Here is a 26,342-nt window from a genome sequence, read left to right on the forward strand (position 1 = left end):
CAGCATAACCCCTGCTTGGTAAGAGCACTGCTGTAAACAGGGGTCAGCTGTCTGGGAGTGGACAGGGGAAACCAACCCTAAACCCTACCATGACACACTGAGAAAGTTGCCACCACGCCTGCCCTGCCCCCCATCTACGCTTTCATACTCCAGTGAAACAGGAGGGAAATTTGAGAACAGAAGGCCCATGCCCATCTCTAGAGCACTGTCTCCCTGTGTGGGGCATCTTCGAATTACTCCTCCATTCCTTCTGCTAGGCTGGACCACTGGGCTTGTTTCACAGCAATAGGCTGAGGCTGTGCCAACTAGTGGATGGGGGTGCAGAGTGGGACTAGTTCACTCCAGCTCTGATGTGGATCTCAGTTTCTGAATCTGTAAACTGGAGAGGACACTAATCTCCTTTGGGAGGTACTGCGGGAAAGTGCCAGCTGTTAACTCCTTCCAAACCCCTTCTCAGTCTACCATGGCACCTCCTGTATGCTTTAAGACAGGAAGCTGCAGGACAAAGGGCCCTACTGTCTGAATGCTATGCTGCCTTCTGCCACTATGGCAGTAGCAAAATGGGACTGTTCAAACAGTATGGGTCAGTCTGGCTCCAAAGCAGGTCTGTGGCTATACTTTCTGCTGGAGGGAGGAATGGTCCCACTCTAGCGTACAGATACTCCCTGAGTTACATAAAGCCAACGTACGCACATCCGAGCTTACGGAAAAAGTTCTGTAAGCTAGAAATAGGAGGGGGGGGGGTTTTTTTGCATGTAATGGTTGGAGATAAATTTTGCATAAGTCAGAAATGTGAGTTCCACACGATGTTCCAGAACAGAATGCTTGCATAAGTCGGGAAGCGTCTGTATTTGATATAGGCCTAGCTGTTCCAGTGACAGCACCAGCTAGGATTGCCGACCTAAGTGCACTCCAATAACATGAACAGTCAGGCTGGGTTTTAATCCCCAATAGACAAGCAGACTGAGCACTAGATTAGAGGGTGTGCCAAAAATCAGGGGTTAATTTAAGCCAAGCATGTGTGCCTTGAGAAGCCTCTTAAACAGTACATGAGCTGAGAAAAGGAGAGGTTGGTCACAGCAATGGAGCTGTTCTAGCAGTAGTAAAGGGCAGCTTCTAATGACTCTACAGTTAGGCACCTACTGCTTTCCTCCAGCAAACAGGATCCTCCCCTTAGCCCAACTTTAGTTCACCTTTTCATGCTGCTTGTAATTTCTTTGTACATGCTCTTGCTCCTGGCTTATTGCCAGCTGTTGTAGCTTTGGAAGGGGTTGTGTTCCTTCAGCTATAGCTAGTCATGGTGAGATCACGGGATGAGCACACCACTTGTGAAACTGGAATGTTAACACTTCATGGGATGGAAAATCCAAAGATTTGTTTTAAAAATTAAGCTTTTATTCAGTTAGAGGTAGCAATGGGTGCAGAGTCCTGTAGTGTCAGGGTCACTGGAGAGAGCTAGGTTCTTGGCTAGTAGAGGGAGGGAGCAGTCAATTATCTCAACATTTAAATCAACTCTGTTAAGAGTTTAGCCCATCCTAGATTCAAAACAAAATCCTCCCCACCCACAGCTCAGGTGTATTTGCACAAAAATGAGAAGACAACACAAGACCAGAGCATCATGGTACTGCAGCTTTCTCTTGTTTGCACCTGTAAGTACTGAAATGGAAGCAAAACTAGACATACTACAACCTGCTTCCTAGCAAGAACCACCCCCAGCATCTTTCACAGCTCTTAGGGGAGGTGGCAACATGTCCCACAGGTACCATGTGAGCTGCAGAGGCGACAGGACAGTCAGGAAATGGTGTGTAATAGGTATTGCTCCACAAGGAGTCAGCTAATAGGTATGTTTAGTTTAAAAGTTTTATTTAAAAAAAAAAAATAAGTGTGGTCTGGGTATAGTGCCCATTACTGTTAACCTAGAGCAAACATGTCAGTGGAACAGTCACCCCTCTAAGCTGGTCACACCAGAATTCACTGCGCCTGCCAGTTTAAGATTTAGCGCCAAAGAAAAACAAATTTAAAAAAAAGGACCTCAGTGACAAACATACATAATGGAAGATAAGCTTGATACAAAAGAATATAGAAATATGTACAGTAATTCACAGGCCAAACAGGAAACCGACCTTAGTGAGGTCAGGGGTGCTGGTTATTTTGCAGCTAATTTAGAGACGAGTCATTTAGCATGAAAGCAGTTACAGCATAAATGCAATATTCCCATCTCCTCCCCAGGCGAGTCACCCTAGCACTGTTCCAGTTGCTCGGAGCAGCGAGATGATATGGATTTCACCCAAGCTGGTCTCACACTCCTAGGATGGCATACTTGAACAGTGCCATGATAGCTGCACTGATGAGGCCAGAAATCGGGACAGTGACAAACCATGCCAGGAAGATGTTACGGAAGAGACGCCAGTCCACAGCCTTCCTGGAACGGAGCCAGCCCACTGAGACCACGGAGCCCACCTATGGAAGATACACCAAGGGACTGATTTAAAGACTAGGAGACCACTAGGGTCTCACCACCTAGTGCTTCCAGCATCAAACCCAACAGCTTCTGGTCAGCTAGAGTATCTTAGAAAGATATTGCAATTTTTATAGACTGAATAGCACATACAGGGAGGCAGCTTGTGCACCCCACCCAAATCCCAGCTGCCTAGAGGTGGGAACTCATGCATGGCAGCTCCACCCCCTACCTGCACATGAACCAGGTGTGATGTCTCTGCAATGGGGCCAGGACACCTGTGCAGCACAGCTGCTATGTTGATTCCCAGTGAAGCCACAGGGGAGTGAGTTCTCCTCCAAAGGTTGTGCAGTTCCCTTGCATAATGGAGGCCCAGCCTCTTCCCACCCACCCTGAACCAAGGCACACTAGGGTTAGATAGGATCCCCAGGGAATAAGATTAGTACCTACTTGATAATCTTAAAAAAATCCATAACCAGTCAGGTCTTTGCACACCCAATAATTTCATGGTGCCTAGGGGGCACCCCCAAGTTTGAAAACCAATGTACTACCTTCAGCTTCCAGATACTGATCTTTATTCTGCCTTTATCTCCTAGAAGCATGCCCCCAGCTCTCAAAGCTCACCTCAACCTTCTCTAAATAAGAGTGAAACTAAAAACTCAATCTAAGGCAGGTTTTCTACTCTTCAGGTCATTCTTGTAGCTCTTTAGGTATCCTCTCCCAATCTGTCAGCATCCTCAACATGTTGCCCCTCCACAGGCAAACTCGGTTTCCAGTATGGCCTTACTAAGAAGAGAGCAGCACTGACTAGGTTCAGACACAAGACAAGCCTGAATCCAATGAGACCTGCCCAGAGAAAACCTGAGTCATGCTGAAGTGTGCACAAGGCACTTGGCCACATTATGGACAGCAATCTCCCTGTTGGAACTGCGGTGCACAACCAGCACAGCATGGGGCCAGGCAGCAATGGACCAGCAGAGAGTTCCACAATGAGATTACAGGCATCTGATGCACAAGTGCAAGGCTTATAGGAATAAAGTTTGCCATGACCTGAGCGGCCCAGGGAGCTTGGCAGCTTTGTAATGGGTCTGTTTGACAACTGTTTTTTGTTCTACCACAGTAGTGCCCAAGTATCATATAGAATCATAGAATATCAGGGTTGGAAGGAACTTCAGGAGGTCATCTAGTCCAATCCCTTGCTCAAAGCAGGACCAACCCCCAACTAAACCATCCCAGACAGGGCTTTGTCAAGCCTGACCTTAAAAACCCCTAAGGAAGGAGATTCCACCTCCTCCCTAGGTAACCCATTCCAGTGCTTCACCACCCTCCTAGTGAAAATGTTTTCCTAATATCCAACCTAAACCTCCCCCACTGCAACTTGAAACCATTACTCCTTGTTCTGTCATCTGCTACCACTGAGAACAGTCTAGATCCATCCTCTTTGGAACCCCCTTTCAGGTAGTTGAAAGCAGCTATCAAATCCCCCCATATTCTTCTTTCTGCAGACTAAACAATCCCAGTTCCCTCAGCCTCTCCTCATAAGTCATGTGCTCCAGCCCCCTAATCATTTTTGTTGCCCTCTGCTGGACTTTCCAATTTTTCCACATCCTTGTAGTGTGGGGCCCAAAACTGGACACAGTACTCTAGATGAGGCCTCACCAATGCCAAATTGAGGGACATGATCATTCCCCTCGATCTGCTGGCAATGCCCCTACTTATACATCCCAAAATGCTGTTCACCTTCTTGGCAACAAGGGCACACTGACTCATATCCAGCTTCTCGTCCACTGTAACCCCTAGGTCCTTTTCTGCAGAACTGCCGCCTAGGCATTCAGTCCCTAGTCTGTAGCAGTGCATGGAATTCTTTCATCTTAAGTGCAGGACTCTGCACTTGTTCTTGTTGAACCTCAGATTTCTTTTGGCCCAATCCTCTAATTTGTCTAGGTCCCTTTGGACCCTATTCCTACCCTCCAGCGTATCTACCACTCCTCCCAGTTTAGTGTCATCTGCAAACTTGCTGAGGGTGCAGTCCACGCCATCCTCCAGATCATTAATGAAGATATTGAACAAAACTGGCCCCAGGACCAACCCTTAGGGCACTCCGCTTGATACTGGCTGCCAACTAGACTGGAGCCATTGATCACTACCTGTTGAGCCCAATGATCTAGCCAGCTTTCTATCCACCTTAGTCCATTCATCCATCCCATACTTCCACAGTATTCTTGCCAGCAAATTAAGGGAGACTGTATCAAAAGCTTTGCTAAAGTCAAACACATCTATTGCTTTCCTCTCATTCGTGGAGACCATTATAGAAGGCAATTAGGTTTGTCAGGCATGACTTGTCCTTGATGAATCCATGCTGACTGTTCCTGATCACTTTCCTCTCCAAGTGCTTCAGAATTGATTCCTTGAGGACCTTCTCCATGATTTTTCCAGGGACTGAGGTTAGGCTGACTGGCCTGTAGTTCCCTGGATCCTCCTCCTCCCTTTTTTAAAGATGGGCACTACATTAGCCTTTTTCCAGTCATCCGGGACCTCCCCAGATCACCATGAGTTTTCAAAGATAATGGCCAATTGCTCTGCAATCACATCCGCCAACTCCGCCTCCAGCACTTAGCATACCTCCTCTGGCATTGGGTGGCTGTGTTGGTGAGTATCTGAGTGTCTGTTGCAGGAACAGTTTGTCCATGTGCTTGATTGTTTGAAAAGTGAATTGGGAGTGCTTTGTTCCAGGTGGGCCTGACTGTTCTAAAAAGGCAGTCAGCAGTGAACCTGCTAAGCAGCTAACAGCAGAGGCTAATAGGGGGAGTTCACCTGGGGAGAGCGCACTGAGGCTTTCATCTTGCAGGCTTCTGAGTAGTTACTGCAACAGCTGAGGAAGCTCTTTGAATGAAGGTAATATGGATGGTGAGCATTCAGCTGTTACCTGCACAGGATGTGCCATGTTTGTCTTTCTTCCACAGGACAGAAGTGACTTTGTACAAAGTGCAAGCTGGTTTCCATATTGGAAGAGAAAGTTTGAGGTCTGGAGAAACAAGTATCGACCCTGTGTTGCATAAGAGAAAATTAAGATTTCCTAGACAGCCGTCAGGATATGCTTCTATGGATACAACATTCTGAAGAATGAGAGCAGGCTGCAGTGGGAACAGAAGGACTGTGAAGACATTTGGCAGCATGTGACCTCCAGAAGGAGGAGGAGAGTCCATGTACCAGCAATGCAGATACAGGTGAGCAACCGTTTTCATGTTCTCTCCACAGGTACTAATGAGGGGAGTGGACTAGATGATACATCTGAGGGAAGGGAGCAGAAGGAGACTCCTCCAATTGGAAGGCATGAGATGCACTGTCCTAGGGATCCAAAGAAGTGGGCTGTAGCCCATGAAAGCTTATGCTCTAATAAATTTGTTAGAGACTAAGGTGCCACAAGTACTCCTGTTCTTTTTGTGGATACAGACTAACATGGCTGCTACTCTGAAACCTGTCCTAGGGATGGGGTTTCCATGACCACTGCTCTCAAGAGAAGGCGGCAGGTGGTGGTGGTCAGGGACTCCCTCCTCAGGGGGACAGTCATCTGCCGCCCCGACCAGGAAAACAGAGGTCTGCTGCTTGCCAGGAGCTAGGATTCACGATGTGACGGAGAGACTGCCAAGACTCATCAAGACCTTGGATCACTACCCCTTCCTGCCTCTCCACATGGGCACCAAGGATACTGCCAGGAATGACCTTGAGCAGATCACGTGGCTCTGGGAAGAAGGATAAAGGAGTTTGAGGCGCAAGTTGTGTTCTTGTCCATCCTCCCTGTGGAAGGGAAAGGCCTGGGTAGAGATTGTTGAATCGTGGAAGTCAAATGGCTATGCAGGTGGTGTCAGACAGAAGGCTTTGGATTCTTTGACCATGGGATGGTGTTCCAAGAAGGAGGAGTGCTAGGCAGAGACAGGCTCCACCTAACGAAGAGAGGGCCAAGCAGGCTGGCTAACCTAGTGAGAAGGGCTTTAAACTAGGTTCACCAGGGAAGGATACCAAACCCCTGATGTAAGTGGGGAAATGGGATACCAGGAGAAAGCACAAGCAGGAGAGTGCAAGAGGGGATGACTCCTGCCTCATACTGAGAAAGCAGGATGATCAGCGAGTTATCTTAAGTTCCTATACACAAATGCAAGAACCCTGGGAAACAAGCAGGGAGAACTGGAAGTCCTGGCAGTCAAGGAACTAGGATGTGATTGGAATAACAGACTTGGTGGGATAACTCACATGACTGGAGCACTGTCATGGATGGATATAAACTGTTCAGGAAGGACAGGCAGGGCAGAAGAGGTGGGGGAGTTGTGTTGTATGTATGAGAGCAGTATGGCTGCTCAGAGTTCCAGTATGAAACTGCAGAAAAAACAGAAAGTCTCTGGATTAAGTTTAGAAGTGTGAGCAACAAAGGTGATGTCATGATGGGAGTCTGCTATAGACCACCAGACCAGGGGGATGAGGCTTTCAGGAAACTAACAGAAGTTACTAGATTGCAGGCCCTGGTTCTCATGGGAGACTTCAATCATCCTGATATCTGCTGGGAGAGCAATACAGCAGTGCACAGACAATCCAGGAAGTTTTTGGAAAGTGTAGGGGACAATTTCCTGGTGCAAGTGCTGGAGGAACCAACTAGGGGCAGAGCTCTTCTTGACCTGCTGCTCAAGAACCAGGAAGAATTAGTAGTGGAAGCAAAAGTGGATGGGAACCTGGGAGGCAGTGACCATGAGATGGTAGAGTTCAGGATCCTGACATAGGAAGAAAGGAGAGCAGCAGAATACAGACCCTGGACTTCAGAAAAGCAGACTGACTCCCTCAGGGAACTGAGGGGCAGGATCCCCTGGAAGAACAACATGAGGGGGAAAGAGTCCAGGAGAGCTGGCTGTATTTTAAAGAATCCTTAGAAGTTGCAGGAACAAACTATCCCGATGTGTAGAAAGAATAGTAAATATGGCAGGCGACCAGCTTGGCTTAACAGTGAAATCCTTGCTGATCTTAAACACAAAAAAGCAGCATTACAAGAAGTGGAAGACAAATGACCAGGGAGGAGTATAAAAATATTGCTCAAGTATGCAGGAGTGAAATCAGGAAGGCCAAAATCACACTTGGAGTTGCAGCTAGCAAGAGATGTGAAGAGTAACAAGAAGGGTTTCTTCAGGTATGTTAGCAACAAGAAGCAAGTCAAGGAAAGTGTGGGCCACTTACTGAATGAGGGAGGAAATCTAGTGACAGAGGATGTGGAAAAAGCTAATGTATTCAATGCTTTTTTTGCCTCTGTCTTCATGAGGAAGGTCAGCTCCCAGACTACTGCACTGGGCAGCACAGCATGGGGAGGAGATGACCAGTCCTCAGTGGAGAAAGAAGTGGTTCAGTACTTTTCCTCAATGCCCATTTCTTTTCAGCTTCTCCCTCCACCACTTCCTATGTTTACTCTATGTTCATTATCCACAAATGGACATATCTGCATGCAAATTGTAGACCTGTCAAACTCAAGACCAATGCTTGGAGTATTTTGGAAGCTATTCTACTAGAAGTCAATACGAACCAGATCTGAGATTGAGGAGGAAAAAGGCAAGAACCAGTACTTGGAGACTACTGGATTCTCGTACAATAGACCAGACCATCACATCTGGTCCTACACCACTAACTCCATCTCCTGAGACAGTAGTGACACTTCCTGCAGAACTAATAGGCAGGTCACCCCAGGAGCCATTTAACATACAGGCAAGCATTTCACTTACTTTGCAGTGCGTTGTACTGATAGGAAGACCAACATTTGATGCAATCACCACAGTCAGAGCAGATGCCAGTTCAATGCTGAAGCCACTGTGTATACACAAAGATAGTAATATCAGAGGTTGGTATGAGCCACACAATGTCAGCAAGGGATTCCTGCACACCCGACAGTCCATGCGCATGGCACATACAGAACTTTGGCTTATGGCTCCTGTTCTATGCAGGGTTCCAGGTCTCCCTCATTAACCAGTTTAATTGTTAAGGCATTAGATTTTGTACACACTTCTGCTTTGTATGGAGTGCACCTGGGGCCTCTTGATAGCTCCTAGCTGGAGGCCAGAAGCAAGGTTAGAGATCTTTAATCAGAGCTTCATTTTTCCTTCCATTTCTAGTGGATACATGCATCTCTGCAGGAAGTTTAAATAAAAGTCAAATATCCATAACTCTAGGGCACTCCCCTTTACACAATGGAGACTAAGCAGATTTCACACTGCCACTCACTGAGCTCAGTAGTTATTTGCATTCAATTCCTCAAGGCATTTGCTTTGATCTGTAATGCCCTGATATGATCTTGGACCTGGATATCAGAGATCAGTCCCCTTTAGGACAGCCACCTGGAGATGGTGGCAGGGAATTCAGTGGATGATCTTTGCAATCCACCCCTGAAGCTCCAGAGGGTGGAACTATAAGGCACAGTGGAAGGTTCAGCTCTTCTGTCTTTTGACAGAGAGGAGGGCATGTGTGTTTAGTACAAGTACCTGATCCCAAAGCCATCTATTCAAATGCACATATTAGAACCATACCAATGGAAACGGCAATTAGAGGTGACATTTGTGGAGTGGTCTTCCTGAAGATAACCCACCACATGTCATGACTATCAAAGCTATTGTACCTCAGAGCACTAGGAAGTTTGGAATGTGAGCAAACAAACTGGAAAGAATTAATGAACCTTCCAATTTCAGTAGGCTGCAGACTCTGCATTGTATAATTACATGCTCACTCAGCCTTTGAGTAATAATGTGTTATGTACACAATGGTTAGTACAGAGGACACAGTATACTGAAAATACCATAAACATCCTTCTGTGTCCCCCCATGAAGCATCTTACCTAGATGGTGTGATGGGAGTCAGATCCTTCCCCATGGTCTGAATGACTCTTCTCCCCCAGACCCACAGGCCAATGCAGATTCCAGCACCTCCATACAGCAGCAGCCAGATGGGAGTTGCCACTTTGGCAGCCACATCACCTGTCTGATAGACGAGGTACAGAGCCACCAGGGGGCCAATGGCATTGCTGAAAGGAAACAGATGCATTCCAGTCAGAGACAATTAAGGAATCTTTCCATGCTGCTGACTTGAAGTGAACAACTCCAATCTTGCTATAAACCCCAACTTGCTACATTTTCTGGATGACCAGCTTATTGGGGAGCAAGTTTTTGCTAGAAGAGCCCTCACAATGAGCAACTTTCACACCAGCATGCTAGGCATACATGCTCCAGAGAAGCAGTGAACATACTACATTAACATTTGCACTGAGAGTAACCAGCTAAAACCTGTCACAGATTAAATCTACTGACCTGACATCGTTGCCGCCATGAGCAAAGGAACCAAAGCAGGCGGTGAGAATCTGCAGGAACTGGAAGAGCAGGGACACTTCTGGTCTATCCTGGTCATGCCACTCCTCCAGAGAACCAGTGCTGCACTTCCTGTCACCACTGCCCATCTCCACCTTGCCTACATCCATATCCACATCAGCAGCTGGGTGGGTATCTGCCACAGCATTGCAGTAGCTAGTGTAGCTGTCCATACGGATCCTCTTCTTAGTGTCTGCTCCAGGCCAGGTCAGTTTCTCCATCTCCTCCCCCTTGGGCTCACCCTCTTTGGCACGGAATGAATCCAGTGGCATGCCACAGATGGCCATAGTGTACGATGTGTAGCTGTTGTTGCGTCTCAGGGGCTTGTCACCAGAGTCCCCCATGCAATCGCCCACTTTGGCCAGGTGAAGCTTGTGCAGCAGCTCTTTGTACAGGCCTGAATCCTTGTGCACAGTGTGGTACTGGTAGTGGCCACTGGAATTGATCTGATTGCTGACAGCTTGGTTGAACTGAACAAGGTTGCCACTGGGTAACCGCACAGCTCCTGCAAATGGAACTGGAGTTTAACCCACATGCCCAGGAGTGGGTAACATGCCTCAAACAGGAGCCAAACTAAAAACACTACAGACCTCATGCTTGTGCCACTCTGCCCTGATCTATTTGCTGGTGGAATATGCCTCCACAGGGCATGCTTAAGGGTACTCCCACTTCATCTGGACTTGCCCGGGCCATCTCAACCTCCAGCCATAAGGCCTTGAGTCAAGGCAGGTGCTAACCCCAACTCACCACTATCAATGTTGGTTTCCTTCAGGTCAACACTGGGGAGCCTCTCCCGCTCTGGGGCTTCCTCCACATCTCCCAGATTGAAGGAGACTGTTCTCTCCTCCACGGCTGCCCTGTGGTGCACAGCAGACACATCAGTGACAGAGCTCTTGTCACCCACGCCGTTGTCTAGTGGCACTTTATACTCATCTTGGTCTTCTTTCTGACTGGTTTTTTTCTCCATCAAGGGGCTCCCAGAAGGACTTGACTTGACCTCTCCTGTGGAAAGAAGTAATGACTTAATAGTCCCCTTTCCCAAAGGCTGCCGCCATTTAAAGCCCTTTCAGCCATTAGCACCTGATTCCAGCCTACTCTGCATCCACTGAGACCTGAACAATGCTGGCACCTGTCAGAACCCAGATTTATGCATGCTGAATTTCAGTTTACAGCTCAAGTTAGTAACCAACTACTCACACGCTTAAATGTGTTACACATGTGCTGTGCATGGGACAGCCAGATCTTCAGACACAGAACTCACTAGTCTGAACTGTGCTCTTTTACTATTTCAACCCCGCTCTTGGCACCCAGTATAGGTGTGGTTATAACTGGCAGAGTGATTATGGCATGGCAGGGCTCTGTGTTTGTTACTCCCAGAGCACTGGTTCTTCACTCCACAATGAGAATAGTGGTGGGCCACCAGGAACTGACTGGACAGATGGTGCCAATACTTTGCTTCCACTTTAGTGTTAGGAAAAGCTAAAGATACATTCCTAGTATTGCACAAGCAGCAGCCCAGAGAAGTTACACGGTTGAGAGCTGGCCCATGACGTGGCCAAGGCTTGCACCACACTACAATGGTGCAAGAAAGCTTATTTTGATTACAAGTTAAGATTTTAACTACAGATGACAGAGCCACTTCTTGGGAGCAGTGTTAAGCAGCAAATCTCTCACCAGGGTATCATCAGTGAACTGCTGCAATTTGCACTTTGTGATGCATGAGCCATAGGAGTATACAGGTGACTCATCTGTGCCTTTCACTGGGTTAAAGCATGTGACAACAGACTGCACTGGGCAGGAAGGTACCTTTTCCACATGGTGATGAGCCATGACAATACCACTAGGGTCTCCACTGCAAGGAGTGTTTTGGAAAAATGCACCAAGCTCAGCTTTAAAGCTATCACACAACTTTAAACATCTAAAGTAGAGGCAGGCAAAAAAATTTCAGCAAACAATAAGTCTGCTAACAAAGTAATGGGGAAGTAATAGTGTTATAGCTGTGTTGGTTTAGTATATTAGAGACAAGGTGGGTGAGGTACTTTTATTGGACCAACTTCCTTTTTTTCCCCCCCTCCCACCAACAGAAGTTGGCCTAATAAAATAGTGTTTCTCAACAACCCATCTGTGGACCAATGCCCGTTCCTGAGATTTCCCTGACTGTTTAGGAAGGCAGCAAGCCGGTCCCTGGTATCAAAAAGGTTGAGAAACACTGCAATAAAAAAAGATTACCTCATCCACTCTCTCTAATGCTGAAATGGTTCATTCTGGCCATTGCAAAACAATGTGTTTCATGTTGTATGTTTTGACTTTCAAAATGGTGATTTGTTTTGAAATTTAGCTACAAAAACCCAAAAAAGTGAAAGCCACCTAAATAACCAAAATCAGAATTTGTCTGGGCCAAACAAAACCCCATAAAAAGTTTTGGTTCCCATTCCCGGGAGAAAAACTGGCTAGTTTCAAATTGAAAATGAGGTTCTGTTTGGCCCCCAAATCAAAAAGGTGCATTATTCACTCAGCTCTAATCTAGAGCCTTGATGGTGGGACTTTGTTTCTGTTCATGTTTGAAAGCTAGTCTACTAGTTAGGGCAGAACTGGGACTCTGGAGTGATCCTGCCTCTGACTGCACGACCTTGGCCTAAATTCACTTTTGGCTGCCTAAGCAAGCACCTAAATACAAGTAGCATTTTCCAGAGACTCTGAACATAGGTCTCCAATGACTCCCAAAGGAGCTGTGGGTTCTCAGCTCGTCTGAGAAAGCATGGCCTGTTATTTAAAGAGCCTAACCGTATAGCCAGGTCTGAAAATTGGCTTTAACATCTGCCTGTTTCCCCAGGCCATAAAATGGAAAAACTTCTACCTTACAGGAGGGAGGGCAAAGCTAACAAATGCTTGAAATCTTCAGAGCAAGAACACTAGGAGTCAGTTAAAAGCTTCCCAATCTGTACTATATTAAAGCAGAAACCATTGATTTCAGAACTCATTAGCTCACTGCAAGCACTTGGTCAGAACTTTTTAAGTCTGGCTGGTCAGGTCAGATACTAATAGCAGGAAACCTCTGTAGTTCCTTAGTTCTGCTGCAGTGCTGTGTGGGGCTGCTCAGACTACTCCAGTATGTGTGTCACCAGGGTTCTGCTTAGGAATAGGCTATGCTGAAACCCCAACAGCTGCGAACAGATTTGCTAAGTTACATTAGTGAGGGGGAAAAAAATTGAATTCCTGGCAAGAGTATAAACTCCTTTAACAGCCGGAAGGATGAGATGTCTCTAGACAGACAAATTTCAAAGGCAACCAGAAAGTATTTAACAAGCTATTAGTCTCTCACCACTTATGCAAACCTGACAAGGGTACTTGTGAATAGCTATTCTCTTATTGTTTAGGATGCCTCTCCCAAGTCTCACGTGTAATCTATAGAGGAGCCCCTCAGAACATTAAGGTAAAGCTGGCGAATGCTATTTGAGTGCCTTTCAACAGGTATTCTTTGCTACAGGGCAGGGATTTTATGAGATCACCTACTTAAAACTAATCTGCATCAGCAAGGTCAGATTGCTCATTAGGTACATATGGTATTAAAGGTTATATGCCACAATTAGGCACACTGATCCTGCATTCTCTACCTTGGGCACCCTTTAAGATTAATGATGAAATAGTGCTGTTTAGGAGTATATCCACTCCAGGTAATTGTTCTGTGCTGTGTGCCTAAAGCCTACTCCATGCAGCTTGATCTGAAACAGATAAGTAGGCACGAAGTTAGCTGCAGCCTGCCAACAGTACTTTCTTACCAGTGGATGGCTACTCAGCTAGAAGCATGCTTAAGGGGCCCTCTTAGAAGCCACCCCTTGTTATAAGCAAGTTTAGTTTTACAGTAACCAGCAAAAGCTTGATTACAAATACAGTACTTAAGTGACTCATGAGATTTTCAGAGGAAGCTGAGTGAGATCTGAGTGCTAACCCCCCTTTAGGATCCTTTAATAAAATAGACTGTTAAAGGGGAGATTTGTAAGACACCCCCCCACCCACAAGCAAGATGAGCCAAAACAGGATATTTAAGTAACTCATTAAGCAGAACATGTGATTTTAGGTCATTCTAAAGTATTACTTACGTTCTATTTTCTTCTTCATTCTTGGACACACAAAGAACCAGACGATGAGAGCACAGACAACAGCACTCCCCGCCGAAGTTAGAAGGATACCCCAGATAGGAAGTTTGTCAAAGCCCAGCACTAGGAAATAAAACAATGAATCTTGAAAACCCCAGGGCAAGAGCCCCTTCAATGTATGGCTACCCTCTTCACAACTGGCTCAAGGGATGCTTGGCACATGATATTCACTGCTGCCTCCCAGGAGTCTGCAGTTCCCTGCACCAGCTTTGCTCTATTCAGATTTTCTGCTAATATGAGATGTGAATATGTAATAGAAAATCCAATACTAACCCTGCAAAAATTAGAACTTAACCCACATAGGAGCCCTCAACAGGTTACATTCTCTCCCCAGCTAATCTCTTTCACATGTTCGGAGACTCTCCTGACCTCTCCCCTCCCCAGGGAAAACTGGATTACCGAGAGCATTGTACATGCTGGTGACCCAGCAGCAACTGACTAGACATGCTCTACCATCCTTCCCTCAGTTTAGTTGTCAATATAATATACACACAGAGGCTTATGTCCTGACTTGCTTTTTTGCTTTGACATTGCAGCAAGTCTGCTGCTGCAGCAGACAGCGCTATTCCCCCTGGCATGCCAGTCTGCTAATAGCCGGGGGGAGAAGAATTGTACCCACGAGAGATCTCCAACAGATTTATAGTGATGTGGCATTTTAGGTTTGTGATGGGATAGGACTTTTCCAGCCACATGGTGCAACAATGATGGCTTCTGCATCTCACTCCAGAGCACTTATTTTTAAATTAGAACCAAATCGGCATCTCTTGAAACAGGAGAGGCTTTAAGGTGTTAACTGACCTAGTTACACAAGCATTTACAAATGAATGGCTGGATTTTTTTTCCATAGAACTTACTCATAGTTTACTATAACCTTAAGCTAAGGTATCAAGTGTTTGCTAAATGGCCATCAAAATGCTTCTGCATTTTCTGCTGCAGCCAAGAACTATAAACACTCCCAGTACATAGAGGGCAGATAAAGGAACTGCAGAGGTCAAGTGCACAATGTCACATCTATTTCATATGGCTTAGTTAACATGCAACACTAATAGCAGCTTACAACAAATACAGAGTCTGGCAAAAACCCCAGCTAAAGTGGAACAAAGTTTAACCAAACCTTGTCTACAGAATGTAAACTTAACATGAATCTGGCTAGTAATGTGCAAACTTATAAACTGGATCACATGATGCAATGCTGTTTATGCTTTAACTGGTTAAGATTACTACTTCACAAGACAATGTCATTCACAGGCATAAACACCACTTTGGCTGAACGCCATTAGTGCTGCAACATCTGTTAGAATTTCAGGACCAAAGTGCATTTGAAGGGACCAATGTATGAAGGGAAAGCTGCAGTCATTACTTCATAGCTACATACCAGGCTATTCACTACTAAATACTGAAATAGATCTAAGTGTCTAATATGACACTGAATACCTGCCACTGTCAGCCTCTACTTAGCTCTGGTTCCTTGATGACCTGTTTTAGAATACATCACAGCAGAAAGCCCCAGCTGAAGCTGCCATCACAGTCCAGGGTAGCAGGCCCTGATTAAGGTAGCCCCGTATATAGAGTTTTGAAACTGATTGTTAAGTTGCTGTGACTGATATTTTCTACAGCTTGCCTTTTAACTCTGCAGGTCTCCAGGGCCTTCTGTGTCAAACTACATTGATTATGATGGCAGCTGCCTGTTCCATTCATCAGTTGTGTTTCCCCCCACACACACAACAGAAAGTTAAACATTTTGATCTGGAGCTCCCAAAAGATTTCAACTCCGAAGCACGAATTCCTCTTCGGAGTACTTGTGCCAGCTAGGACATGCCAGTTCTTCTTGGTCAGGAAGTGTTGGGCAGTTAATATATTCTTTGGGATGAAAAGCAAGCAAGCTCTCATGCTGGAAAGGCCAAACTGAGCAAATCCAATACAAGACTCCAGTGCTGACTAGCCTTATTGGAGAATAGGAAAAGCTTAAGGAGACTCTTCAGCAGCTGGGTTCCTGAGCTCTAGCATAAGTAGGAGAGAGGAAAGGGGAAGTCATGTTATCTGCTGTTCCTGTGAAGACTAAGGAGAAAGCTCTGTAGTGATTTAGAGTTTGAGCAGGCCTCTTTGGTTGGGTAACTATCTAGGTTAGAACTCAGCGCACGCTAGCCTGCAGCCTTCTGTAGCCAGCACAGGCTGGCAGCCTTCTAGGAGATTTCAGCCCTGTAAAGCAAAAGGGGTAAATCATGCATTTAATGGAGGTTTTTGTAAAGAATTATAAAAGTAGCACTGAAGTATTCTGATATGTACTTACAAGGTGCACCACTGTACATGATAGAAAAGAGGTTGATCCCAATTGTACAGGCATAGAAGACTGGCAAAGCTCGCAACCCATTGGGAACTGGATCTGCCTGTAAAACAGATTAGTTTTGATGCTATACAAATCCAGATCCCAAACTCTGAACCCAACAGCAAAGCAGACATTTAAAGTACACTTCTACATGGAAGAGTGTAGAAAAATAGTAACTTCTTACAAAGTTCTGTTTTGTGCACTTAGACTTAAAAGTTTACTACTTCCCTCCTACTAGCCCAGCAGAGGCAGCTCCAGAAGAGGGAGATGGAGTCTCTTGTTCAAACAGAATTGTTTGCTAAATGCCAATTAGAGGCTTATATATTAGAGCTGTGAAAGCTCTGTTCACAGTTGGATTGCATAGGAGTCAGCAAGGAGAGAATTGGGCCCAAAGAACCCGTGCATCACAAGATCCAGTGGGGTTTTAGGGTTGCCAATTAGTCTCTCCTTACTTGTGAACAGAGCACTTTCCACGTTGAAGACAGAAATGGGCCTCCTGATGCCATTGTTGTTTCAAAGCAGAAATGCACATTCCCTGAAACAGCAATGTTGCCTTTTGAACAGCCCATCCCACAAAGAGTGGATGGAATCTGATGCTTGAGAACTCTTTACTTAAGAGCATTTTACTTTAAGTTTTAGGCCTTGGCTACACTGGTGCTGTACAGCGCTGCAACTTGCTGCGCTCAGGGGTGTGAAAATGCACACCCCCCCCCCCGAGCGCAGGGAGTACAGAGCTGTAAAGCACCAGTGTAATCAGAGCCTGCAGCGCTGCACGCTCACAGCGCTGCAAGCCATTCTCCTCAGAGAGGTGGAGCACATACAGCACTGTGAGAGCTCTCGCAGCGCTGGCGGCGTGACTACACTTGCGCTTCACAGCACTGCTGTGGCAGCGCTGAGAAGTTCCAAGTGTAGCCAAGGCCTTAGACATCAAAGTAGCTACACCCCAAGACATTGTTTGCTCTCTGTATTCTGTAAGGCTCTGGATTTTGCTCTCAGGTATTCAATAGCCTATCCATCAGAACAGATGCTCTCTAAAACTCAGTTTTCAACAGCACTTTCTAAAAGTCTTTGCTTCAATCCACTAAAGGAATTTTCTTTTGGAAAAAAAAATCTCATTTGTCAAAAGGCTTTTTCCTCCATTTCCCCAGGTGAGTCAGGCCAATTGTTATTAAAGTCATTTGACTGATTCAGAGAGATTACTCACAAATGCATGCCTATGTACTGAAAGCAACACCTCATCCAGGCAGTGGCATTGTTTGAGACTGTTGACCAGGAGCCAAATCCAAGTGTTCTGATGCTCAATGTTCAGTGAAATTTAATGTATGTTTGCTTTGTCCTATTACAAAACCATCTGAATAAGTGTTAAGTAGTGAGTACAACTTTGAAAGGCCAGTTATACAATATTAATCTGCCAGCTGTGTTAAATGAATTACTGCATTTTTTGAAGCAGAATCCACAGGAGTTAGATTTGAGATCTGAAGTTCATTTTAAAGCTACTCAATAACATCCTCAAAATATACTTGGTAACTCCAGAGCTAATTTTATGTTTTGTATTTGTAAGCCGTTTACACACAAGTTGAATCCTGGATGCTAGACTCTATAATTACAGCATCTGTTTGACCAGCAATCTAGTCTGTACACTACCAGCATGCTTAGTGTTAATTCATGTTCAGATTACTGATCTACTCAGCATACTGAACAGCAGGAGTATAGAGAGTGGCTTGTGTTAAATCATTCAAACAAGTTTCATTTCATGCTCCCATTTCCAACTGCTACTTTTGTTCTACTTACTAGAACAGTATTTGTAAAGAGTTCCAAACCAAGGAATCTCACAATAGAAAGCATTTGTCTGGTCGAGTAGAGTTCAGCCCAGTACAGTCAAACCTCCCAAAGCCCATCCTGAAGTTCAAGCAACTGGTTTTAGGTTGGTGGAATCTCAAGACAGTTGTTTTGGGAACCTCTGGTCTGCAGGTTTAATTTAAGACATGAGCCCAAGATCCATGAGGGCTTGCCTACATCAAGAAATTAGCAAGACTATATTGCTGTAATTATTCCAATACAACTGCCTATGTCGACACATTCAAGTACATGGGGAGCTATTGCAGATATCTATATCAGTACAGTTCTGCTGCTAAGGGCACGTCTTCACTGGCGATGTTAAAGCACTGCCACATGCTTTAACATGTCTTGTGTAGTCACAGAACAGTGCTGGGAAAGCTCTCCCAGTGCTCTTAAAAAACCCTACCTCCACAAGGAGAATAGCTCCCAGCGCTGGTGCACAGTCTACACTGGCACTTTACAGCACTGCAACTTGCAGCACTCAGGGGGGTGTTTTTTCACACCCCTGAGTGAGAAAGTTTCAGCGCTGTAAAGTGCCAGTGTAGACAGGCCCTAAGTTTCCCTGTGTAGGCAAGCTGCCAGTTCAGTCATGCATAGAAGCAGAGTTTCCATCACAAGGGCAGAGCTCTCCCAGGCATTTTAATGCTAAGGCAGGTCATTCAAGTTCCAACTAGCTCTAATTGGCACTTCCACAAACTGTTCCATTGAGTGCCAAGTGGCAATCAAGGTGCAAGATTCCTTCCTGCCTTTGAAAGGCTAAAGAGCTCTCTTTACAATCCTAACAGCTACAACACTGCATAGTACAAGTTGGGGAGAGAGAGACTTGGTAGTATAAATAAGAGGCAGGCAGAATGGTATTAACATGAAATGGGTCTGAGAATAAGGTATTTCAAAATCTATTTGGTCTACTCAGCTAGCCTGCCCTTGGAAGTCTGATGCATAAGCCAGTGTCTACAGACTTTAGGTTTTATTAAAGAGAAGTTTCTAGCCCTTCTAGTTGCAGTGATGCTTTCCAGTCTGCAGCCAGAATTAACTCTACTGCTACTAGGTAACAAGCTGCAACACAAAGGCAAGAGGACACTGGTCGGTTCGATTTTCAGCCCACAAGGCATTGGACAGCACAAGTAGCCAGCGTCTTATCAGTTTCATGCTGCTGCTGGGGAAGCTATGCCTGCTTCTGTTCTCCATCTGGTTGAACATGAGATAGGTGTGGAACATTAACCCCTGAACTAGCAGCTTTGGATAGGAGGGCAAGAAGAGAAAGCTCCTCCTGTCTTCAAATCTCCAGAGTGTTGAGATAACCACTAGCCAGAGACAGATATGAAAGATGGAGCATTCAAAGGCGGCCTGGAGACACTTGCCAGGTTATTATCCCAGCAACCTCCTCCATGCCCACTGCTGAGGACAGGGCTTCTCAGAACATTGCACTGGATCTCTATGCTCCCTTCCCCACAAAAAAGTTCCTATCAGCCTGTGGCAAGTAGGTACCCAGTAATTATGAAGAAGGGCAGCCCAGCAGCTAGGGTGCTAGTCTGGGAGATGCATGGATCAAAACATTAAAGATCACAAAATTCTCAGTAATAAGCATTTAAGACTGTCCTGACCGGGAATGGTTATTCCTATTATCTGCTCATACAATTTCAGTTGCAGAACAGTTTTCACACAGCAGATGCACATTGTGGAGATCTGGCACCCTTACCTTACGAAGAATGAACATACGGACAAGGAAGAACAGGATAGCAGACATGATGCCAGAAAGCAGGGGAGAGATGAACCAGGACAACACTAGGACAGAAGATAGAGGCGATTAATATCCTGGCTACTAGAAGGTGGCTCTGGGCAGTAAAACCCAGTTATATTTTTCTTACTAATCCAATGTTGGGGACAAGGCCATAGACCAGGGGTAGGCAACCTATGGCATGTGTGCCGAAGGCAGCACGCAAGCTGATTTCCAGTGGCGCTCACACTGCCCGGGTCCTGGCCACTGGTTAGGGGAGCTCTGCATTTTAATTTAATTTTAAATGAAGCTTCTTAAACATTTTAAAAACCTTATTTACTTTACATACAACAATAGTTTAGTTATATATTATAGACTTCTAGAAAGAGACCTTCTAAAAATGTTAAAATGTATTACTGGCATGCGAAACCTTAAATTAGCATGAATAAATGAAGACTCAGCACACCACCTTCTGAAAGGTTGCAGACCCCGATAGACAGAACAAGCAGCAATGGTCTCAAGTTGCAGTGGGGGAGGTCTAGGTTGGATATTAGGAAACACCATTTCACTAGGAGGGTGGTGAAGCACTGGAATGGGTTATCTAGGGAGGTGGTGGAATCTCCATCCTTAGAGGTTTTTAAGGTCAGGCTTGACAAAGCCCTGGCTGGAATGATTTAGTTGGGGTTGGTCCTGCTTTGAGAAGGGGGTTGGACAAGAGGACCTCCTGAGGTCTCTTCCAAACCTAATGTTCTATGATAGGTTTTATTAATGCCACACCTCACCATCTGAAAAAGCTAGTGGGTTGTACTTTACTTACCAATTTTAAGCAGCTCTGACCACTGGACGCCTTTCTGTCCTTTAGCCACCAGTGAAAAGCCAATTGTTGCTCCAACAATACAATGGGTACCAGAAATGGGAAGCCTCAAGAATGAAGCTGCTAGCTGCCACACAGCTGACCCTAAACAACAAAGTTGTGTCTCAGTGACTAGTCACCATTACAATATATGGCAGATTTGGGGACAGACACTCCAACAAGATAACTAATCCATGTGTACTTAATCACTTTGCTGCTGCAGCTAGAATGTTACTCACCAAACATAGCGCTGATTGAGCCGGCCATGAGTAGCTCTTGTGTAGAGTTGTACATCTCCACGTCAATCAACCCCTTCCGGATGGTCTCACTCACTTTAGCACCCAGCAGAACAGAGCCCACCGTTTCAAAGATAGATGCCAGGATACATGCTTGCCGCAGAGTCACCACACCCGACCCCACTGCAGTTCCGAACGAGTTTGCCACATCATTGGCACCCACAGAAAATGCCAACACAAAGGCAATGATGAAGCCCAATATCAGCATCCAGAGGAAAGCTACCATGGGACCAGATGCCTTACTTCCTATCGTACTGGTTAGCAGATCCATCAGAGCCGTTGTAGATTCAATTGTGGATTCCATGTTATTAATTTAGTGGTTTCAAATTAACAGGAATTTGCAACTTTGATACATAAACAAAATATGAGGTATGACAATATTATAATAAATAATGTTACAAATTAAATAAACTAAACGAAGATATGTTCAGAACCAGAGAGTTACTGCTATACGGTGTGTATGGGAATCTCTTTTCTAAAGTTCCTGTGGCTCTGGAGAATTAAATGAGCTGAATAAAATTCCATGGTGCAGAAAATAGAGAACACAAGTTCTTCATCCTGAAATGAAAGAGGGAGAACTGAGTCCTCATGGTCCATGGATGCTGGTTAAGTGAGCACAAGGCTATAGCATAGTGAGACTTCCCCCAAATAGTTAGAGCAAGGCCATTTTTTAAGCTTACATCCCTGTTTAGCAGCTAGAGGCCACACTGGGTACCCATTAGGAAACCCATTAGGAAACATAAGTGACTATCTGCTGCTCCATTAGTGCTGTATTCCTGGCCTTCTGCCTATGTTCCACAATGCAGATGGGGACACAAGATCCCTTGTGATTTCTACCCTCCCACCATCCAAGCTGAATGCCAGCTCCCCCTGCAGGCATGCTTAAAAGAGCACCATTACATTAACAATGCCATCAGGATTTGGAATGGAGCTGCTCTCCAGTCTATAGAAAAGAGGATTTGAGCCAGTGATTTTAGAGAGCACTTCAGTGGAGTCTAGTTGCTGAACATGGTAAAATAAGAGGGCATGAGGCCCACAGCAAGTACCAGATCAATTATTTTTCCTTGGGAAGAGAGATACAATCTCTGGACTAGAAGAATGGGGCCGATTCCAACACGCTCGCCATGCTGCCGTGTGGAGCAGGGACCTAAAAGCAAGCAGGCAGTACCACAGAACCCTACCTTAAATCTCTATTAAGACAAACTTAGCCACCATCCCTACTAGCCTGAAAGGCACACTCCAGGCCAAGTATTTCCTGAACAGGCTACAAACATTATCTGCTCTTGTTGGGTTCCAGGAAGGAACTAAAGGACTCTTCCCCAGCCTATGGGGAGGATCCACAGGGCCCAGGATTATGTGGGACAACAGAAAAAAACAACAAGGTCAGGGTGAGGGTCAAAAGTAGGGAACCTGAGGGGACACCGAGCAGAGAACCCTGGACAACACCCACTGATCCTCAAAGGTGGGAAGGGAGCCAGCAGTCACTGCTCAGAGGAACTCTGCCTGGATATGTGAGTGGAGAGGGGACTGAAAACAGGCTCCACAGTCAGAGAGAACCCACTCAGCCAACATCTCCTCTCTGGTGTTCAAGATTGCCACTTTGGCCACCACTAGGAGGAGGAGGAGGTCCTGCAACTTTATGGGGTCACAGATAGGGTGTGCATATACAAGAAGGTGGAGAAGTGCAACCAAAAAAAAAAGAACCCACAAAAGTAAGGCCAGGAGGAAAACTATCTGCTGGAAGGTAGGCACATCAGGCACTGGGTCTACCAATTTCAGCTCTTTCCAACATAAGAGACTCAGCACAGAGCCCTTTCAATCCTTAAAACCCTGCCAAAAACAACCTCTACCCAAGCAGAGTTTTGGCCCCAAAAAGAGAGAAGTGCCAGACTCCATGAAGCCCTTAAGGGACTTCACTATTGCCACTGCTATTAAATGGCAGGTGTTCAGCTACTATAATGTTGGGTGTAACAAAACCCCAAGATCGCTATCTCTGCCTTCCAGCAAAGATTCCTGGACTAAGTGGGCTGTTGCTAGGTCGCAGATGCAAGCTGCAGTGGAGCAGGAGAGTGGAAGAGGCTTCCCTTTGAAGCCCCACTGCAAGACAATTAACACCATGGCTCACCCTGGCCAGCTAACATGTTAAACCTGCAACTTATCCCATCTGTACCAGGATTTTAACATGTTAAAATCTGATAGCTAACAGCACCTCAACCTAGTGTGGACAAGCACCAAAATAAGAAAAAGCCCCAGTCAGTCTGCAAATCCTGTACCTGAACAATGACTTGAGTAAGGCATGTTGGCAGGTCAGCTGAATTCCCCATAGTACCTTGTGTCCTAAGCTGCAGTCTTTTGTGCTTAGCCTGGCTATTGCTGCTGCAGAAATTACTCACTCTATTGGTTTGTTTGCTGCCTGTCCCTACAGTGACAGCACTGGCTCTGGCTGTCCTTGAAAAGGGCCATCAGAAGAGGGAGCAAGCCCTCTCCCCACCCTTCAAGAATCAGAGCAGGAAAGACTGTTCATTAAGATTCTTTCCTTTCCCCAAGAGCATTTGGGAAGGAAGGAGCCCATCACAGATATGTCAGAAGGTCTTACATCTCAGTTATTTCCCCCTCTACCCTATCTGTGTTGCAGCCAGGCTTCACCACACACTGAGAAGAGGTAGGAGATTAATATCCAGCCAATTTAACATCAGGTCTTGCACTGCACCAGCCCCAGACCTCCTCACACACCATTACCACCTTTGCTGCAAAGTAGGAGAAAGGGCTGCAGATACCTTGACCATGAGTTGGAATGGAAGCAGCAACACCTTTCATCTGAGCAACAGGCCCACTTAAACTGAAATTCCCTGAAACACTGCCAAGGATCATCCCCCTACTAGACTGGAGGGAGGAAAGGCAGAACAATCTGCCTGAAAAGGCAAGCCTACAAAGCACACTCTGGGGAAACAGCATCTGCTGCATGGAGGCAGAAAATTGGGTTTTCTATATGGCTGCAGTACCTCAAGTGAGCAAGTGTGGGACCCAGCTGGCACTCAGATTACAAGATGTAACCTCAAGAGGGACTGTGCCCACCATCTGCCCCCTGAGGAAATTACAAAGTCCACATTGGGGCATCTAAGTGAGCCTTAAGTGGGGGGAGGGATAGCTCAGTGGTTTGAGTAGTGGCCTGCTAAACCCAGGGTTGTGAGTTCAATCCTTGAGAGGGGTCACCTAAGGATTGGGACAAAATCAGTACTTGGTCCTGCTAGTGAAGGCAGGGGGCTGGACTCGACTCAATGAACTTTCAGGTCCCTTCCACTTCTATGAGATAGGTATATCTCCATATAAAATAAATTATCACTTGAGGCACCAAATAGCCACCATGCACCTGAAAATCTACAGGCTCTGTGGATACTCGCCCCTCACTGTTTTAGGCACCCATTAAGGCCAAGTCTTCACAGCAAAATATGGAGTGTTTTTACATCAAGTTAGCCATCTTTGGGTTTGTCTACACTTAAAATGCTGCAGCAGCACTTCAGTGAAGACACTACCTACACTGACATGCAGGTTACCTAGGGTTCTTGCTACAGCATAACTCTCAGAGGCATTAGCTAGGTTGACAGGAGAACCCATTGACCAGCATGGTCTACACAGGGAGTTAAACTGACCTAACAGTTTTACTCAGGGGTGTGGAACTATATCAATCCAGTTTCCTAGTGTAGACCTGGCCTTAGTGTCAAAATCTCAAGGGAACAAGTCACTTGTTTTTATGTCAATTGGCTATATCAAGATAAGCCCCAGGTGGGAGGTACATGGGGCCTCAAACTAGCTACAGATACTTACTAACCGAGCCTTATCTCTGCTACCTCAAAATAAAATCCTAGCAAACTCAATGTTCACCCTCCATTTTGCACTACAGTCAGGGCAGGTGAATTAGCCCCCAGGGGCAGAAGAGCCCTGCCTAGCTAGCCTGCCCTGCCTTAGCCACATGGCACTTCCATCACCTCCCTGTGAATTCAAACTTTGCTTTGAGAGCTCTCCCCTCCCAAGGGGCTCTGAACGGGCAGCCACACGTTCCTCTGAACCCTGAGCTCAGCCAGGCCGTGGCACGGAGCACTCAGTGCCAACACACAGGTGGGCATCCTGCAAATGACAAACCGAGCAGGCCCTGCTGTCACCCTCCACTGGGACAGGAGTCAGTGCCACCATGCTGCCAGCTAGCCCAGGCGAGAGGGGGCTGTGCCCAGAGCACCTTACACCACCTCTCCAGTGCCCAGCCTCACCACCGCTCGCCCCCAGACAGGCTGTGCCCCCACCCACCTGGCACCCCACGCCCTGGAGGAGCTGGGGCCCCTGCTGCCCCCCAACACCCACCAGGTCCCTTACACGTGGGGCGTCACTCCAGACGCCGCACAGCCCCTTGCGCCCCGCCCCACGCATCACCCGCTCCCCAGATCCCCCGCCTGGGGCCACCCGTCCCGCGCGACCCCGCGCGCCGGCCTCTCCTTCCCGCGCAGCAGGAAACGGCTGCTCCCGCGCGCGCCTCGCCTCGCCTCAGGCGGGTCCAGGGCCGCGCGGGCAGCCGGACGCACGTGGGGGGAGGGGGAGGGGGAGGGGGCGCGGCGCGCTCAGAGCCCTGTCCTCCCCCCGCCCTATGCCGCGAGCCGCGCCCCAGCCCCGGCTCCTGCCGGCGGGCAGCGCTCCGCCATTCCCCCAGCCCGAGCGCGGCGCTCACCGCGGTGCCGATCTGGTTCTAGCCGGCTCCACTGTCCCGACCAGCTCTCAGCGCACGCAGCTTGCTGCCGGCGCCGGGCCGTCCTTTATAGCCTAAGCCGGCCCACGTGACCCACCAGCCCCGCCCCCCCCGGCCGAGCACGCATCCGGCGAGTGACGCAGGGAGAACTCGGCCCACTTTCTCGCTGCCGCGCGGCCATTCGCCACCCCCGGATCATGGCCACGCCCCTTGCTGGGATGGGCGCGGCTCCCGCTCCAATCGGCCACGGGCTGTTCACTCTGGACCCTAACAAGGGGCCCTGGCCGGCCGATCGGGAACGGGGGTTGGTACTAACGCTGCCTCCCACCAGCAGGCTGAGCCTGCCCCAATGCAGGGTCTGCTCCCAGCCCCACCAGGGCACCCAGCTCCTGGGTTTCCTCCCTCCCACCCCTCCGCCCGGGAGCTGGGAAAGACCCCTTGGTTTATTTCCCTTACCTGTTCCGCATGGGATGCTTGTTCTCCCACCCTGCTAGGAGGGATTGAGGCCAACCCTGGGCTCCTATATGGTCCCTGCGCTTGTTTGTTCTGGTTTTAGGGGATCATGACTTGCATTCC

At 47.0% G+C, this 26,342-nt stretch overlaps 1 protein-coding gene across 2 annotated transcripts; it reads right to left on the minus strand.

Annotated features, from left to right (window-relative positions):
* Positions 1 to 1,377: 1,377 nt before the first annotated feature.
* SLC20A1 (solute carrier family 20 member 1) lies at positions 1,378 to 26,342 on the minus strand. Of its 2 annotated transcripts, none has more exons than XM_034761611.1 (11): positions 26,223 to 26,342; positions 20,975 to 21,589; positions 20,700 to 20,840; positions 19,865 to 19,950; positions 16,291 to 16,387; positions 13,944 to 14,063; positions 10,591 to 10,845; positions 9,787 to 10,348; positions 9,318 to 9,503; positions 8,215 to 8,299; positions 1,378 to 2,460 (listed from the first exon to the last, which is right to left on the minus strand). In XM_034761611.1, the coding sequence occupies exons 2-11, from the start codon at positions 21,333 to 21,335 to the stop codon at positions 2,299 to 2,301; spliced, it is 2,055 nt and encodes a 684-aa protein (XP_034617502.1). In that variant the 5' UTR covers positions 21,336 to 21,589; positions 26,223 to 26,342; the 3' UTR covers positions 1,378 to 2,298. The 2 variants fall into 2 exon arrangements, with proteins under 2 accessions (XP_034617502.1, XP_034617501.1); XM_034761610.1 differs by lacking the exon at positions 26,223 to 26,342 and adding an exon at positions 25,749 to 25,863.

Source organism: Trachemys scripta, chromosome 2 (assembly GCF_013100865.1).
Source record: "Trachemys scripta elegans isolate TJP31775 chromosome 2, CAS_Tse_1.0, whole genome shotgun sequence".
Taxonomy (NCBI): Eukaryota; Metazoa; Chordata; order Testudines; family Emydidae; genus Trachemys; species Trachemys scripta.

Coding starts and splice junctions, on each gene's coding strand:
- SLC20A1 (XM_034761611.1), bottom strand. CDS start 21,335: ATGGAATCCACAATTGAATCTACAACGGCTCTGATGGATCTGCTAACC. Junction 16,388..19,864: donor GTATGTTCATTCTTCGTAAG/GTAAGGGTGCCA, acceptor TCTGTTTTACAG/GCAGATCCAGTTCCCAATGG. Junction 14,064..16,290: donor CATGTACAGTGGTGCACCTT/GTAAGTACATAT, acceptor TTTATTTCCTAG/TGCTGGGCTTTGACAAACTT.